This window comes from Sorex fumeus, unplaced genomic scaffold (genome assembly GCF_029834395.1).
Source record: "Sorex fumeus unplaced genomic scaffold, SorFum_2.1 ptg000030l, whole genome shotgun sequence".
NCBI lineage: Eukaryota > Metazoa > Chordata > Mammalia > Eulipotyphla > Soricidae > Sorex > Sorex fumeus.
In genome coordinates, this window is record NW_026606087.1 from 697,853 (window position 1) to 715,773 (window position 17,921).

Here is a 17,921-nt window from a genome sequence, read left to right on the forward strand (position 1 = left end):
GGGTGCTGTCTGGGTGGTTTCGGTGCCCTGTGGGGCGCGGGGAGAGGAGTCTGGCGTCTGCTCCCCAGGCGGGAGGGGGTGGGGGAAGAAACCCAGAAGCAGGAGTTGAGTAATGAGCCACAGTTGCTGAATGAAGCCCATGTCAGCCGCCTCCCCGGGATGCTGGGAGCGTGCGGGCGCGTTGGCGGTCTGTCTGCGCGCCTCCCTGGGAAGAGGATGTGTGGAGGTGTGTCTGCCGGGCTGGGACAAGAGCCTCCTTTCTCCCTGCCTTGTGCATGGCCTTTTCAGAGCCTGGGGGCTGGGGGTAGCGGGGGGGGGGGGGGGGGAGGGGGGCTTCAAGTATTTGCTGGTTGTTTGTGGTGGCGTCACTCCCCCTCCCTCCCTGCTCCAGGGCAGGCATCCACACTGGGCATTTCAGGGGAGAGGCTTAGAGGGCAGAGCATAGTTTGGGGAGCCTACTCTTCCTGGAATAAGCAGGGCACAGGTGCCATCAAAAATAGCATTTCTCCACCAGGACCACCCCACCCCAGCAGGGTGTTTCCAAAGGGACTCCAAGGTGAAGGTTGCATGGGGCGGGGGCGGGCACCACAGGAGACTGTGGGGCCAAGAAGGAAACGAAGTCAGAGAGGCGTCACTGTGGGCGAAGGGCTGAGCAACACTGACCGAATCCCTCTCCTCTCAGTGCGACAGTCCTGATTCCTGGGCTCTGTCCCCTATGACCACAGCCTTGTACTGATGATAGTCCTGACTTCCTAGGGAGAGAATGGGGGGCCCATTCCGTTCCCCCAGCCACAGGCTTCTTATATGTCAGAGAAACCCCAGGGGGCCGGAGTGAAAGCCTTGCGTTCCTGACTGCAGAGCCAGGAGTGAACCCTGAGCATTGCTGGGTATGACCCCAAAAGCAAAAAAAAAAAAAAAAAAGGAAGGGAGGAAGGAAGGAAGAAAGGGAGGGAGGGAGGAAGGAAGGAAGGGAGGGAGGAAGGAAGGAAGGGAGGGAGGGAGGGAGGGAGGGAGGGAGGAAGGGAAGGAGGGAGGGAGGGAGGAAGGGAAGGAGGGAGGGAGGGAGGGAGGGAGGAAGGGAAGGAGGGAGGGAGGGAGGGAGGGAGGAAGGAAGGGAGGGAGGGAGGGAGGGAAGAGAAGAAAGAAATCTCAGGTAGGGGGCTGGAGCAGTAGTACAATGAACAGGGCATTTGCTTTGCCTGCGGCCGACATGGGTTCAATTCCTGGCATCCCATGTGGTCCTCCATACACCACCAGGAGTGATTCCTGAGTGCAGAGCCAAAATTAACTCTGAGCATTGCTGGGTGTGACCCCAAAAACAAAATAAGTAAACATTTTAAAAAAAGAAATCCCAGGTAGGGTGGTTCTAGGGATGCTTAAGGCAAACAGTTGTTGACTAGGTATTCTTTGTTTGCTATCCATGGACTTTTCTGGTGAGAAGTGCCGGGAACGAAGGACTGAACTATAGCTGGGGTTGAATGTGGGCTTATCCGTTATCAACAGTCCCAGGGTGACTCCTGGCTCTGTGCAGGGTGGAACGGGGGTCAGCCCTGTGCAAGGTAAGCAGGCGGCTTCCTCCCTGTGCGTCCTCTCTGGCCACTGCCCCAAGTGTCTTAAGAGGCCAGAAAGAGCTCCAGGGAGAAAAGGTTTTAGAGCTGGCCGTGGTGGCTGTAGAGAGCGTGCTGCTAATGTTCTAAACACCACCTATTTCTATGCTTTATTATTTATTAATTTGTTTCTGGTTTGGGGCCACACTCAGCAGTGCTCAGGGCTCATTCCTGGCTCACACTCAGGAATTACTTCTGGCGGTGCTTGGGGGACCATATGGGATACCAGGGATCAAACCCAGGTTGGCTCCATACAAGGCAAGTGCCCTACCTGCTGTGCAATCGCTCTGGCCCTGAAGTCCGTTTCTTACTGCACAGCTGACTTTCGGTTGGTCCCAACTGTCATTCTTGTTTCAGACGGGAGGTGCTGGGTTAAAACGCAGGCTTACTGCTTGGGACTTCCACCCACACCCCTCCAGCGGGATAATCAGTCTGCACAGAGCCTGAGTCGTGGAAAAGGAGATTCTTTGTTCAAATCATCCCACTGAGCTCTGGGAATCTGAGGAGCCACGGAAACCCGGCCGACAGGCTTTGGGGGTGCCCGACAGACATGCTGTAATGATTCCGGGAATCTGGAGCTCAGACGGGCACGTGGGTCTCCTAGGAGCGATGTGTCTCGTGCGCCCGCGGGGCATGGTGCTGGCATCTGAACCCCCCTCCCCCCCGGGCTCCTCTCAGTGAGAAGTTAGGGGCAAATAGACGTCCAGTGGCTCCTCATAGGGGACCTGCCTGTAAGCAGGAGCGGGTGAAAGCAACAGCTCCAGAATAGGTGTCCCATCCGCATGATGGCCCCTGTTGGCCTGTCCAGTGCTGTCCCTGCAGGAGTAGCCCACATGCCTCCTTGATGTCACTCACAGCGGGGCAGCCAATGACCTCTGTTTCCAATACAGCCAGCATTCCAGTCAAGGGGGACCATCAAGCCCCTTTTCTCGCCCTCCTTTGTGCATTCCCAAGGCTGTAGCAGAAGCATGCCTGGCCTCCATCTTCCCCTTTGCAGTCCGTGGTCGTTCTAGACAGCTCCTGGTTAGAGCGTGCCCTGTGCGAGGGGCTCTCAGGAATGCCCCAGAGGCGGGGTTCATGTGCTTTGCTGCATGTGCCTTGAGTGTGCCAAGAGCCTAGGAAGGGACTGCCAGGTAACGGTTGAGTCAGTTGTTTGAACTGAGAGCTGTGCCCACCCTGGGCTGTCCTGGTGAAGACTTGCTCCCCAAGTGCAGAGACTGCATATCCCCTCCTGGGGAAGGTTTCATCTGGGCTTCAGTGACATCTCCCAGTTAAGACAGTTTCCCGGCACTGCAGCCTGGAGGAATACTCTGGTCCTTGCCTATGTCTTTCTCCTTCCTCTCTTCCACCTGCCCATCATGTTCTCTCACTGATACCTAGTGTTGAGGCCACCATCCGTCCTTCTCCTGTGGAAACCTGTTCATGGCTGGCTTCCTGGGTGGTGGTCCTCCTTTTCCTCACACACCCGAGATCCCAAGTCTCTTCCTGCTTCCCTGCTATTGATTGGGAGAAGCCCCCTGGCCAGCCAGGACCCCGCAGGCAATCAGCAGCAGGCGGTGACTCTAATCAGAGCTCAAGGTTTGAGTTGCAGGAATTTCTAGCGTCCATTTCCCCGGGCCAGAGTGATAATACAGCAGGTAGAGTGTTCGCCTCGTATGCAGCCAACCTGGGTTCGGTCCCGGCATTCCATATGATCCCCCAAGGCCACCTGGAGTGATCCCTGAGTGTAGAGCCAGGGAATAAGCCCTGAACACTGCCTGGGGTGTCCCTGAAAACAAAACAGCAACAAAACCAAAAATAAAGTGTCCGCTTCTTGGACCAATCATCATTCTGGCTGATTTTGTCACCGAGAGGGGGAGTGTCGTATGAGTTGGTGGGCTGTAATGAAATTATAGAAATTCCTTATAATGATACAGATGGGTTCAGAATAAGTGAAGAGGATACGTTACAGAATTAAAAAGAAAGATGTCACTGTCACTGTCCTCCCGTTGTTCATCAATTTGCTCGAGCGGGCCCAGTAACGTCTCCATTTTGAGACTTAATTGCTACTGTGTTCGGCATACTGAATACGTCACGGATAGCTTGCCAGGCTCTGCCGTGCGCCCGAGATACTCTCGGTAGCTTGCCGGGCTCTCTTGAGAGGGGCAGAGAAATCGAACCCGGCTCGGCTGGGTTGGCTGTGCGCAAGGCAAATGCCCTACCGCTGTGCTATCGCTCCAGCCCTTGCACTGAACTGTTAGGATGTGGGGCAAGAACTCACAGTGAGGCCTCAGACCATTTTGAGACTCCCCTAGACTACTATAGCCAGAGGACCCTGGTGTCCCTGCCAGTCCCCAGACAATCCAGGGGCTGAAAGATGGTACATCTCCACAGCTCCCCCTCACATAACCTGCAAAGGAGGGGAGGGAGAGAGGAAGTTTTTTTTTAAATTTTTTATCATTGTGATCACTGTGTTTATAACTTCTCATCTTTCTTTTTATGGCTGGAGCCAAAACAGAAATAAAAATATTAAGCTCAGCTACTGTACTAGAGCACACACTTTGCGTTTGGAAGCCCAGAATCTGACATCCCCCACCCCCCGCGCTGGGGAGCCCCTCCAACCCCCCCACCCCCTGCCAAGCACAGAATTAACCCCTGGGCACTGCCCAGTGTGAGTACAAAAAAATCTAAAACAAAAAATCATGTCAGATTTATAAACTACGAGGGGAAATAAGTATACCAAATGTTTAAAAATGATTTTCCTTTGGGTAACAGGAATATATATGGGTTATTTTTTTCTTTCAGCTTCCCCCCACCCTTTATATTTCTCAAATATTCTTTAGTCATCATCTGTCCATGTCTTAAATGGGAGCAAATCCAGCATGATAAAAGCCTAAACACCCCCTTTTCATTGTTGGACTTTGCGCCCCACATTTTCACCTGGAGATCCGCCGCTGCCCTGAACTCGGCCGACACCTCTTCCTCCTGGGTCCCCGCTGTCCGACACCTCTTCCTCCTGGGTCCCCGCTGTGGGTTTCTGCAGCCAGGCATGAGCCGGGTGGTCAGGAAAGATCTCTGGGCTGTAATTCTGCCTGGAGGCAGGAACTGGACAAAATGCTTCTCAGAGTCCCTGCCCACCTCGGACCTGTGATCTCCCCACTGCACGCAGCCCCCTGCCAACAGCGAACTGGCTGAGCTGGTGACCCACCCGCCCAGCCCTGCCCACAGTGGGGGAGCGAGTGGGGAGCGTGACAACAGTCTGGCAGGGATAGAGCCGGGGGCGGGAATCCGGAGCGCATGCTGGTGCTGAGCGGGAGCCAGTGATCCTTCTGCCCCGTGGGACTTGCACCGCCAGCAGCCGCAGCCAGCCCCGAGACGAACTGAACTCGCAGCCGCCCTCCCTGCCTGCTGCCGGCACCCACCTGGAGAGCCCAGTGGTCACGGCTGCTTCTGCCCAGAACGTCCCCACAGGTGCCGGGCACTGGGGAGTGCAGGAAGGATAACTTCGCCTTTGAGCCGAAGCGGTGTTTGGAGGAGGCAGCCCGTCTCCAGGGTGGAAACCAGCATTGCCCATCACTGCACCTTGGGAAAGTGAGCCGGCACGTCCCGTCCAGCCTGAGCCTCTGTTCCTACCGTATCCTGCCTGGCTCCTTCAGTACCAGCCTTTTCATCCTCGTCCTGTTTTTTCTACTCCTCCTCGGTCAAGGAACCTCGGAGGTGGCCCGGGGCCCGGGGCCCAAACAGAGCTTCAAGGAAGGCGTCCTGCTCCTGGGGTTAGCAGGGTCTGGGCCTGGGCATCGAACATTGCCAGGACAGACCTTGAGTTTGTGTGGAAGCGTTTGCCACTGCCGCCGCCACTTGCCGCCACTTCCAAAGACTCTGGGGGATGCTGGGGTTCTGTGGAGGAAGGTGAGAAGGGCCCCCTAGAGGATCTTCCCAAGTGCCTGCCCGGATATTCCTGGATCCTGGCCCTCCCAAACGGGGCCGCTTTCAGTGGGAAGAGGCCCCAGTGCCCTGAATGCTGCCAGGGGAACCCCGAGGGTCTCTTGGAGACCCCCGGGTATGTCCTTTCTCGCCACTCTCCAGCATGGCCCACGGGGTTAATATCCCCTATGACTCTATTTTGGGGCAAATGGGGTGTTCCCAAAATAGGCTTCTTTGTTGAGGAGTCTATTTCGGGAGGCAAAGCCCCACTGGCGTTTATGTAAGCAATTCTCTGTGTGTATCTGGGGGTGTGGATGTGTGCGCAAGTGATTTCTTGTTTCTAATTATAAACGGCTTCTTTGGTGAGCCAGGGAGATGGAGGTACATGTGCGTGCCGGGGGTGGGGAATAGATTGTTCTGGCCACAAAGTGTGCAGGTGCCGGGAGAGAGGGCTGTGATGGCAGGTAGGGGTACAGACGAGGCCGGCCCCCTCCCCTCCTTTGCAGGTTATGTGAGGGGGAGCTGTGGAGATGTACCATCTTTCAGCCCCTGGATTGTCTGGGGACTGGCAGGGACACCAGGGTCCTCTGGCTATAGTAGTCTAGGGGAGTCTCAAAATGGTCTGAGGCCTCACTGTGAGTTCTTGCCCCACATCCTAACAGTTCAGTACAAGGGTTCAAGGATGCGACGTCACTCAGGTGTGGGGGATTACCCAGGGCACTCAGAGTCCACAGGGCTATCCGCTAGTGCTTGGAGACATCCAGAAATGCACCATGTGGAGCTGGGATTGAGTGAGGGTCAGCCATGTGCTAGGAAAGCACCTAAGCCCCGGCACTGTCCCTCAGGCCCCAACCATTCGTTCTGACAGGGAATAAGTCTCCCCATTCTTAGGATCCTCTCTGACTCCCACAGGCCAAACCCACATATGTCGAAGCAAGAGCAAAACCAAAGGCCATCCAGCATGGTCAGCGAGACGTCCACAGCGGGGACCAGCTCCACACTGGAGGCGAAGCCCGGCCCTAAGGTGAGTTGTGTCCCCGCAGGCTTCTTCCTGTTCTTGCCCCCCTGTAGCCAGCCCACCCTCTTCTCACAACAGCTTAGAAGTCGCCTGGTTAGGCCCCAGAGTGGGGCTAGTGAGACCCAGTCCCGGCAGCCGAAAACCTCCAGAACTCAATCGTTGCCATGCTCACAGCTGCTCTCCACACGTTCGGGCTGAGCCTCACCCACAAGTGAACCTATTCCTGGACCGAGTGGCCACATTTGTGGCTGCATGACACTTTATATCACACACTTTACCCAGACTCCAAGAGTACCACACCACATTTGATAGGGTTCAAAGTAGGAGGCAACCAATCTTAGAGGAAAAAAATTTTTTTACATATGTATATATAAGCACACAAGGCTCAACCTTTAACAACATGTTAGTAATCTCTCATAGAAGGGCTTAATGGCCCCCGGGTGAAATACAACAATCTTCACACTCTTTCTTCTAAGGAAACTTTTTGGTAGCATTTCAGCAGTTTTTCGTAACAAACAATACAAAAAATACATTATTTCGGTTCTGCTTAGGGGCAGGGGTTGGGGTTCAGGATGGAAACATCCGAAATATGGTGGTGGGAAGGTGTAATGGTGGTGGAATTGGTGTTTGAATATTAGATGTAGTTGAATATTATATGTAATCAAATATTATGAACTACTTTATGAAATCGCTCCAGCCCGGCAAGCTACCAAGAGTATCTCGCCCACCCGGTAAAGCCTGGCAAGCTACCGTGATGTATTCGATATGCCAAACACAGTAACAAGACTCACAATGTTACTGGGCCTGCTTGAGCAAATCAATGAATAGCGGGAGGACAGTGACAGTGACTTTATGAAATAAAAAATTAAAAAAAAAAAGAAGGCACCTAGTGAGAGGTGTGAGCAGTGGGCCCTTGGGCTCAGGAGCACTGAATACAGAACAGGGCAAGGAGCTGGCTCTGCTGAGGAGGGTGTCCAGAGAGACGGGATGAAGAGCTGGACATCAGCACTGTCCCAGACCAAGGAAGAGCTTTGCTGAGGCAAGTCAGAGGACAAGTCAGGGCCAGCTGCAGCTCGTGGGCATTGCTCGAACACTCCCTTTCCATGTTCCTCCATGGCCCACAGAAAGTGGGCTGGGCCCCCGACACCCCCGTGAATGAGCGTCCAGGCATCCAGGGGCACATGCTCCAGCCTCCTGGTGTGCTTGGGATCAGAGGGCACAGCCGCTGGGAATGAGGCTGCGAGCAGGTGCCCAGAGGCCTATCAGACAGACTCACCCGGCCGGCTGCAGCTCACGTCTGCTTTCTCCTAGATCAAGCCCAGCAATAAAGTCCACAGCTTTGGGAAGAGGGACCAGGCCATTCGGAGGAACCTCAATATTCCAGTGGTGATGAGGGGCTGGCTACACAAGCAGGTGAGGAGTTGGGCAAGGGCGCACGCTCGGGGAGGTGGGGCCCTTCCTTACCTGGAACCTAGGGAGTGGGGAGGCCGTTAGATTCTAGCCCTGTGCTCAGCCGTGCTGCCAGCCCTCTCTGCCAGCTCTGCTTCCTGATGCTGCCAAGCCTTTGCCCTTCTTTAGCTGAGCTCTCCCTCCTTTTTCTCCCCCTCCCCCCATCCCAGTGCAGCACACTTCGGTTCGCTCCCTGACACTTCCCATTCCAAAGCCTGCCAGACTCAGCTCCCCACCCACCTCTCTCTTTCCCCCTAGCCCACACCTCCTGGATCTTGGCGTTGGTGCCACTGTTCTCCCAGATACTCTTCTACCCACCCACCAGTCTACCCTTCCTCCCATCCATCCATCCGTCTGTCCGTCCATCCGTCCGTCCATCCATCCATCCATCCATCCATCCATCCATCCATCCACCGCACCCCCCCCCCCCCACACACACACACAACAGCCAGCCAGCCACTGAGAGTCAGCCATGCTCTGAGTAATTGTTCACAGCAATTCTAAAGAGATGAAAAACTTGTAATTTCTATCTCTAAGAAACTTAGAGTCTTGGGTGATAGTATAGCAGGTAAGGTGCTAGCCTTACACATGACAGACCCAGGTTCAATCCCTGGCATCCTGTATGGTCCCCTGAGCACTGCCAGCAGTCATTTCTGAGTGCAGAGTGAGGAGTAACCCATGAACATTTCTGGGTGTGACCCAAACCCCTCCTCCCAGCAAAAAAATAGAAAAAGAAACTCCGAGTCTGCCAGGATTCAGTAGGCATATCTCTCACATGTCATATCATACCCAACCCAGTTCCTCCTATGCCAACCACATGTAAAATACAGACCTAAATGCAGTGGTGTGCATTTTACTATAGACTTCATAGAAAGACGGAGGAGAGGGTTGCATGCACAGCACACAGAAGACATTGCTGTCGTTCCCCTTGAACCCTCTGTCCCTTGGTTCTGCTCCTGTGGCAGCTCTCACAGCTCTTCAGCCCCTTCTGTCAGAAAGTCCTCTGGCACGGACTGCACTTTCTAATGACACCCTCATCCGCAACAGCTCTGTTCTTCCTCTTGCTTTCTTTTCTGTTGTATGTGCCTGGAGTCAAACTCCGGACTTCACAGAGGCTAGGCACGTGCTTTACCACCGAGCCACTTCCTAACCCCATTTTCTTACCTTCGTAATTTAATCCACTGTATTTTTCTATGCATCCACATCTCCATTCAATAACGGATATTCCTTTGAAATGAGGAGGGAAGGAGAGGGGGGGGGGGAGAGAGAGAGAGAGAGAGAGAAAGAGAATAAGGGAGGGAGGGAGAGAGACAGAGGGAGGGAGACAGACAGACAGACAGAGAGAAGGGAATATAAATAATAATGCTCCCTAACTCTCCTCCCTCCCTCCCTCCCTCCCTCCCTCCCTCCCTCCCATCAGTCCAGTGCAGAAACTTTAGGGTGTAATGGACACACAGCCTAGAGCACAGCTGTGCTCCGGGTGGAGGGTTGGAATGTGTCCACAATGACTCCCAGGAGAGATGTTGAGACCAGGTGTGGAAACAGGGATGGAGATTTCCAGACAGAGCAAGTATCTTGTGCCAAGACTAGAAATCACCTGGTCAGTTTGTCAAAGAGGAAAACCAAGACATGCATGAACTCACTCAGCATTGAATTAAATGTATTTCACATTTTAGTAGGTCAAGGATAAATGCATGTCATTTTGTGTTTCAGTTTAGAAACTGTAAGAAGTTGATTATTTCTTTTAAAATTCAAGTCTGTCAAAACTTTTGCAAAAGAAAGATAATTCAATAGCTTAAAACAGTTCTGGAGTTTTTCCTAGTTTTGGGAGAAAACTGATCTTACAGTATTGCTCTGGCCATGTTTTTAAAATTGTTTTGCAGTTGTTTTTTTCCTTCTGGGCCACATTCAGTGGTGCTCAGAGGCCATTCCTGGCTCTGCACTCAGGGATTACACCTGGGGATGCCGGGATTTTAACCAGAACTAGCCATATGCAAGACAGGTCCCTTCATGCGTATACTCCCTCTCTTGTCCCCATTCAGAATTTACGATTTTTTAAAGATGTTTTTAATATAATGATTCACATTGTACACAATTTTTTTTTTTATTTTGGGCCATCCAGCCATGCTCAGGGACCATTCTGGCAGGACTCGGGGAACTATATCTGGTGCCGAGCATCAAACTGGAGTCGAGTACATGTAAGGCAAATGTGTTAACCCTGGCCTATCTCTCTGGCCTCAAAGATCGAATTTTATTATGGCACAGTTGATAGCAAGGAAGTCTAAGCCTAGGGGCCAGGGAGAAGGTACAGCAGGTGGTGGGGCACTTGCCTTACATGTGGCCAAACTAGGCTTTATCCCTAGCACCACTCATTGTCTCCTGAACACTGCCAGGAGTAAGCCCTGAGCACTGTTGGACAAATATGACCCCAAAACAAGGAAGAAAGGAAGGAAGGAAGGGAGGGAGGGAGGGAGGGAGGGGAAGGAAAGGAAAGAATGAAGGAGGGAGTGAGGGAGTGAGGGAGGAAGGAAGGAAGGAAGGAAGGAAGGAAGGAAGGAAGGAAGGAGTCTGTACAAAATGGATAGAAAGAAATAAAATTCTCCTCTGGTGATAGAATGCTGAGCTTAATTGAGAACATGGCCTTCTTGATTAATTAACTTAGAATTTTTTGTTCCGTCCCATGTAAGGCAATTTTCTGATTAGTATAAATGAAGATATTTCATAGTATAGTACCTAAATAGATAACATCCTTTTCATTGAAAGCTGTTTTATTTCTTTTGTTAAAAGCCTCTCTGGATTTTTGCATTACATAAATCTAAAATAAAGATGCCTGTACTATGTGAGTGTTTTTCAAGGAAGCAGACTTTCCCCAATTCTTCAGGCTCCACCATCATTAAATCTAAATTTAATGAGGTCAGAGCAAAATTTAAATCTTTAACTTTTGTGGGGCTGGAATACAGTGGGTAGGGCATTTGCCTTGCACACCGCCAACACGGGTTCTGTTCCCGACCTCTCATAGGGTCCTCTGAGCACTGAAGGGGGTGTGACTTGAATGCAGAGCGAGGAGTAACTTCTGAGTATCACCGGTGATAACCACAAAATAAATATATATATATATATTTTTTTCAATATACGACAAGTCTATTTGAATCTCTAGGACAAGATCTAAATGGTCACTGAAACTTTAAACAAGTCAGACCGATAAATTCCCATATTGAATACAACTAGGTTGTTAGTTTTCCTTATATAATGTAAAATCCCCTTTTAGAAATAATTATATAAAAACCAGAGTATATGTACATACTATACTACATATATACTATAAATATATGTAGATCAAAATATAAGTGAAAGTATTATAAAACCATAATAAATACTTGAGGAATTTTGTTCATCTCTCCATCCAATTCCAATATAATATATTTAAGTGAAGGAAGAATCAGTGAGTTTGAGTCTTTTTTTTTAAATAATTTGTTTTCTATTGCTGGTTATGAAAACCCATAATTTTGGATTTCTGATATTTTACTAATTAAGTCCGGAGGGATTTCTGCCAAGAGCCGGATAATTACGGGATTGTTTTGTGTGCCTCTGGTGCCATGGCCGTGCCAGAGAACCGCTCATGGGGGGAAACTTGTGGCCTCAGTAGGGCGTGAAGGACATGCTGGTTCCACCCCCCATCCCATGAGGCTGCAGTTGCCCCATTACCACCAGCTCTCCAGTACAGTCTGAGGCGGCAGCCACCCACTGTGTTGCCGGGGAGGGGGGGGGGCGGAGAAAGGCGGAGGAGACAGACACCCTTTCCCTCCCGGGGGGGCATGGCACATAGTTTAGCACATAGTCCTTTCACATTTCTGCCGCAAGCTGCTGGGCTCTGGATTAGGTCCGTGTGCCTCTGGTACCATGGCCGTGCCAGAAAACCGCTTGTGGGGGGCAACTTGTGGCCTCAGTAGGGCATGAAGGACATGCCGGTTCTACCTCAAATAACTACATATTTTTAAAAAGTCTATATTTTGCAAAGAATAACTGTGCAACTAAAGGGAAATTCATCCGTTGTTACTGTAAGGGTGAGTCTGCGAGATCTTGGGTCCAGAGTCAGGCTGTCTGTCAGTGGGGAAGGGGCTGCAGTGGGTTCGGAGACGACCCTGATCCGTTTTCTTTGTTTTGCAGGACAGTTCTGGTATGAGGCTATGGAAAAGGCGGTGGTTTGTGCTGACTGATTACTGCTTGTTTTATTACAAAGGTGAGCTGACACTCAAGCCACCCAGGGCTCTGTGTGCTGAGGAGGAAGGTGAGGGGCTCCTTAAACCTAGTGACTAGACGCCTAGCCTAAGCTGACCAGTACCTACTAACCAGGTTAAGTTTACTCCCCTATGCGGACTGTCGGTGACCTCAGTGTTCACAGTTCCGGCACTAGAAATTCCATGTGTTGAGTTAAAATAGAATCCAGTTTGCCTGCTGGTTAGGATCTCAGAATCTGGAGCTGCCTCAGCTTCTGTTGCGACACGGGGCCCTCCTTTGACGCAGTCTGGAGACAGGGCAAGGACGGGTAAACCATTGTATTTCGTAAACTGTTATCTGGATTATCCCTTGTGATAATAGATAACTGGTGAGTTGGCCATGTGGACACTTAGGGCACTTCAGCGCATAGACTAGTGATGAGGTCACTGTAAGAGAAAAGGTTCAGGGCTGGGGGGAGTCCAAATGATAGAGCACGTGTGTCTGGCAGGTGAGGCCCTGACTTCCGGGCACCGCCACCTCGGAGCCGGGCGTGACCCTCATTGAAAGAAGGACTGGAGTGATAGCATAGTGGGTAGGGCATTTGCTTTGCATGCAGCCGACCCGGGTTCTATCCCAAGCATTGTCAGGAGTAATTCCTGAGTGCAGAGCCAGGAGTAACCCCTCAGCATCACTGAGTGTGACCCAAAAAGCAACAACAACAACAAAGAAAATTTCTTAAAAAACTCAGGGGGTAAACCAGAAAAAGAAAGAAAGAAGAGAACTTATTCCTATCCTACGTTCTCCCTTGGTATAGTTCCTCCTCCCAAGTTCCTCTCTTAGTAGAGAAGAGGTTTCTCTTCTATGTTTCAATAAACAATCCTTTCTAAACCCTACAAAAGAAGAAAGGCCCAAAATATAGAGAAGGGGAGAGTGTTGAAGACGAGCATCGACTCGCCTGGGCGCCTTGAGAGACAGGCTTAGGCAGTTGAGGCGAGCAAGACGTTAACTCTGCAGAGAAGAATCAGGGGAGGCTTCTGAGGAGAGACGGGTTTGAGTCAGGCTTTTTTTGGGATGAGTTAGTCTGAGAAGATGCACGTTACAAGTAAAGTTCTAGAAGCAGGAGGAAGTGGCCTGGCAGGCCAGCGTGGGCAGAGTGAGTCTGCGTGGGGACCTACTGCCGGGCCGCAGGGACGGTCCAGGAAAATGAGGACAAGGCTGTGGCAGGGCTGGGACACCAGGCAGGGGCTGTGTAGCTGCATCCTCTGGTGGGTGTGTGCCCCATGCTGGGCCAGAGAGCAGTGGAACCATGTCCACATTAGAAGGTGACCTCTGGCCAACGTAGCAGTGTGGGCAAGGAAGAGGAGAAAAGGCCTTTTCTCACAGGCTTTGACTTTGCCATTTTCTCCGCCTAGAAAGCCCCTCACCATCCTGTGAAACCCTCAAAACATCACCTTCTAGAACCCTCCTAGGGTTCCCAGACTCTGCCACCCCAAGCTGGCCTCTAACCCCACCTCAGGCATCAGCAGGGGGCACTGAGTTTATTTGCATGCCAGCCTCGGGCCCAAGCTGTGTCATAGTCACGGTCATACCAAGTTCCCGGGAGTCCCTGACGGTTTCCTGGTGTTTGCAGGCATCCCAGATTGCTGGGAGGGACGTGGCGGTGGGTGGGGAAGGCTGAGGACGGCTTTCTGATGCGCTTTTCCATTCAAAGATAGCCGAGAAGAAGCCGTCCTTGGAAGCATCCCTCTGCCCAGCTACGTGGTCTCTCCGGTGACCCCCGAAGATCGCATCAGCCGCAAGTATTCCTTTAAGGTACCACCCGCCTCTGCTTCCTCTTCGTGCAGCAAACCCATCCACAGAGACTGTGGGGTCCTCAGTGTGGCTTCATGGAAGGGGTTGCTGCTGGGGGCTGGAGCAGTAGTACAGCGAGGAAGGTGCTTGCCTTCCGCACAGTTCACCTGGGCTCAATTCCTGCCACTGCATATGGTCTGCCAAGCCTGCCAGGAGCGAGCCCTGAGCACAGAGCCAGGGATAAGACCTGAGCACTGCTGGGTGTGTGTCCCCCAAATCAAAAACAAACAAGTAAAACCAAAGGCACTAATTTTCTGGGGCGGGGGAAGAAATTAAGCGAAAGCCAGCCAGACTCAAGAGGCATATGGGCTGGGGCGATAGTTAAAAGACCTAAAACACGTGTTTACATGGGGAAGCCACAGGTCGGTTCCCCATCACTGTATGAGGCCGGGAGTTGCCCACAGGTGCAGACCAGCCTCTGAGTAGCAGCCAGTATGCCCCCCTCCCCCACTATGAAAAAGGAGGAAAGTCCTGTCCCTTCATTGCCAAACATGCCAAACACATGCTTTCACTTAGGGTTTTTCCCTTTGTTTGTTCTTTCTTTTTCTTATTTTTTTCTTTGTTGTTCATGATTGGGTTTCAGTCATACAATGTTCTGACACCCATCCCCTCACCAGTGTATATTTCCCACCACCAATGTCCCTAGTATCCCTCCTTCACCACCACCACCACCCCCCTGTCTGCCTCTACGGCAGACACTTTTCTTTTCTCTCTCTCTCACTCTCTCTCTTCTTTATTATTTTTATTTTAATGAATCGTTGTGAGATACATTTACAGACTTACAGACTTTCATGATTGTGTTTCAGTCAAACAATGTTCAAGTACCCACCCCTCCACCAATGCCCATTCTCAGTGTTCCCAGCATCCCTCTCCCCACGCACTCTCCCCTCCTCTCTCTCTCTCTCTCTCTTTCTCTCTCTCTCTCACACACACACACACACACACACACGCACACACACGCACACACTTTCACTTGTATCGGAGCTTTTCACCCTCCATCCCCACTCAGTTCGTGAGCATGGTGAGCTTCCTCGTTCCATTTGTCACCTGGCCCTTCTGCTGCTCTCTGTGACCAGCCAGTGCCACTAAAATCCTGCTGCTCCTCAGGCGAGTGGTAAGCCCTCATGATCTAACAGATTTCTAGCGATTATGCTGGAGAAACTTACAGAATGAGCATATCGAAGGGATTTATTTTCAGGTCTGTCTCCTGTATCTTACTGGAATGTAAGTGGAGCCCAGTTTGGCTTGACTTTCTAGAACATTGATGATTCTTAGGGAACTCCCTTTGTTGGTAAAGTCTCTGTTCCCGTTGTTAGGAACCCTCAAGTGAGCAGGCCCACGGGGTGGCAGATGCCGGTCCTGTCATGCCCTCCAGCACTGGCCAGGAAGGTGTGGTGGCTCCTGGGAGGGAGGAGGTGGTCGGGCCCAAACTTGGGGAGTCCTGAGGTGCTCTCCTTCTTTGGTGCCCCCACAGATCCCTTCATTGCTATTTCTTATTTCCTGCATGCAAGAGACCCAGGTTTTGATCCCCAGCACCACCTGAGTACCCCAAGTAGTGCCAGGTGTGTGCCCCAACCCAAAGAAAAGAGAGAGCGATAGTGAGAAACGTGTCCAAAGTCACAAAATGGGAAGATAGTGGACACAAAACTCAACCCTGAATGCTCTCCTCTTTGAGTTGTATTATTTGGGCAGGGGGTGGGGGTGGGGGTGGGGAGGGGGAATACCCAATTCCTTTCTCTTCCTTTGGTTTTCTTTCACACCTCCTGCATACACATCTCAGGAGGTGGAAGTGCTTGAAAAGAGTGTTGTTATCATTTGGGGGAGACTCTCCCACTCAGGAGCCCCTCCCGTTTATTGCTGGCTGTGAGGTGCTCTCAGAGCTTTTGCTCAGAAACTTTTCCTTCTCAGATGGAGTGTTCTGCTGGGCAAACAAGTTGGGATAATGATCATGCGTGAGATTTGGCTAGAGGAGAGGGGTGGGGGTAGCATTTGGAATATTCCCAGGCTAACTTCTTTTACTATATATAGTTCAACTTAACACTTCTTTAGGAAGTGTGGAAATAGGTTCTAGGAAAACATCTTTTATTTGTGTTACATTTTCTTTTAAAGAAAAAAAATTTGCAAGATTTGCACCAAGAGAGAAGTGTTTTGTCTGGGAGGGAGAAGAGAAAGATGTGTGTGGGTAGGGGTGAGGAATCTTTGGGATGAGAGCAGAGAAAAACGACCGTCGCAATAATTCAGGGGGGGTTCAGCTGACTCTGAGGAGAGAGCCTCCCTTCTCTCGGGGTTGCAGCAGCTTCCTGAGAGCCAGAGGAAGACTTGGTACCATTCAGGGACCTGATCTTGGATACCCTCGGGATGGTGCAGTCTGTGGTGTCCCCATGCTCTCTGGTGCAGAGCTCAGATTCTCTGCAAAGCTAAGAGGCCCGGACACTTGCCCGGGGCAGCATGGCCACTGTATAGATGGCACGCCTGCAGGTCACGTTACTGGCACCTAGGCCTGGATGCTGGCAGCCCGGGGTCTTGGCCAGGAGTGTCCTGGGGGCTTGGACAAGAGGTTGGACACCAGAGGGACACTGCGCATCCAGGAGGCCTGCAGAGCAAACCCTACTGGGCTCCAGTGACCTCTCGGAGACACGGTGCCCTGCCCAATCTTGCAGACCTTCCCACACTGCTGATTTCTCTTGGGTATTTCTCACGCCCTCCGTATGAGGGGCAGCCGATGGAGGCACAGCAGCCCGGGGCCTCCTGGTCCTCCACTGAGCAAGTTTGGTCTCTCGGATCCAAGGTCTGTAGCAGGAAACATGCCCACATGGCATGGGGTCGAGGGAGCTTGAATGGGGTAAACGTGTTCATTGCCTCCCTTTGAGCCGGTCTTTCCCTGACCTGAGTCTGTAGCCTTCTCGGGTTGGCGTGTGTTTGATAAGATTTTGTAATTCACTTACCAAGAAATAAAAGCTTTATTTCATGGATCCGTAGTTAACGGCAGAGATTCCTAAACTTACCTATTTGGTCGGTGACCCTTTTCAGAAAAAGAAACTATCATTCAGCCCTTTAATAGAAATCTACCTTCCTTAAGTGGAACAGAAAGTTCCCCTCTCAAATTGCACCTGAGGTTACTAACCCCTCCCTCACGCCCATCTTTCTAATAACTCCCAGGGTTTGAGGTGGTATTACTCACTTTGGGAATTACTGAAATTTTAGTGGGAGGATGGGGGGGGTTCACACCACTCTATATGTATAATTGTCACCACTTCCACTGCCAGGGCTCCAGAGAGCCATCACCCCAAAATACCCCTCATATTTCAGCATTCCCTTTCTCTGTGGAAGCTACCATCACTTTCTCCAAGTCTGTGAATTAGTTGATAGTTCTTGCCCTTTCATTTCGATTAGCATTTTATAGTCCATATCTGAGTGAAACTATGTGATGACTGGCTTTCATTTCCTTATTTCACTCAGCATCATCACCTGCAGATCCAGCTGTCTTGTCTTTTTTTTTTTAATGGCAGAGTAGTGTTCCTTTGCAGATAATACCAGAGATTCTTTATCTGGTCATCTGTCGAAGGACCTTTGGGTCGACTCCGTGTTTTGGCTCTTATGAACCGTGCTGCTGAGTGTAGAACGGAGTATCCTTTGGTTCATGTTTTCACAGACTTCTGGTGAATGCCTAGAAGACTGACATGCTGGATTGTATGCTTTTTTCTTTGTTGCCATGTAGGTTTTTTTTTTTTTTGGTGGGGGGGCTGGAGCGATAGCACAGTTGTAGGGCATTTGCCTTGCACGCAACCAACATGGCTGACTCGAGTTCGATTCCTCCGCCCCACTTGGAGAGCCCGGCAAGCTACCGAGAGTATCTCGCCCGCACGGCAGAGCCT

At 51.3% G+C, this 17,921-nt stretch overlaps 1 protein-coding gene across 3 annotated transcripts in view; it reads left to right on the top strand.

The window, feature by feature from the left end:
• PLEKHA7 (pleckstrin homology domain containing A7) overlaps positions 1-17,921 on the top strand; it is a 251,647-nt gene that overhangs the window by 162,877 nt on the left and 70,849 nt on the right. For all 3 annotated transcript variants that reach the window (XM_056115859.1, XM_056115860.1, XM_056115861.1), the window contains exons 5-8: positions 6,423-6,534; positions 7,840-7,941; positions 12,145-12,217; positions 13,907-14,007. In XM_056115859.1, the coding sequence (XP_055971834.1) occupies positions 6,423-6,534; positions 7,840-7,941; positions 12,145-12,217; positions 13,907-14,007 (388 nt within the window). The remainder of the gene's footprint in view (positions 1-6,422; positions 6,535-7,839; positions 7,942-12,144; positions 12,218-13,906; positions 14,008-17,921) is intronic.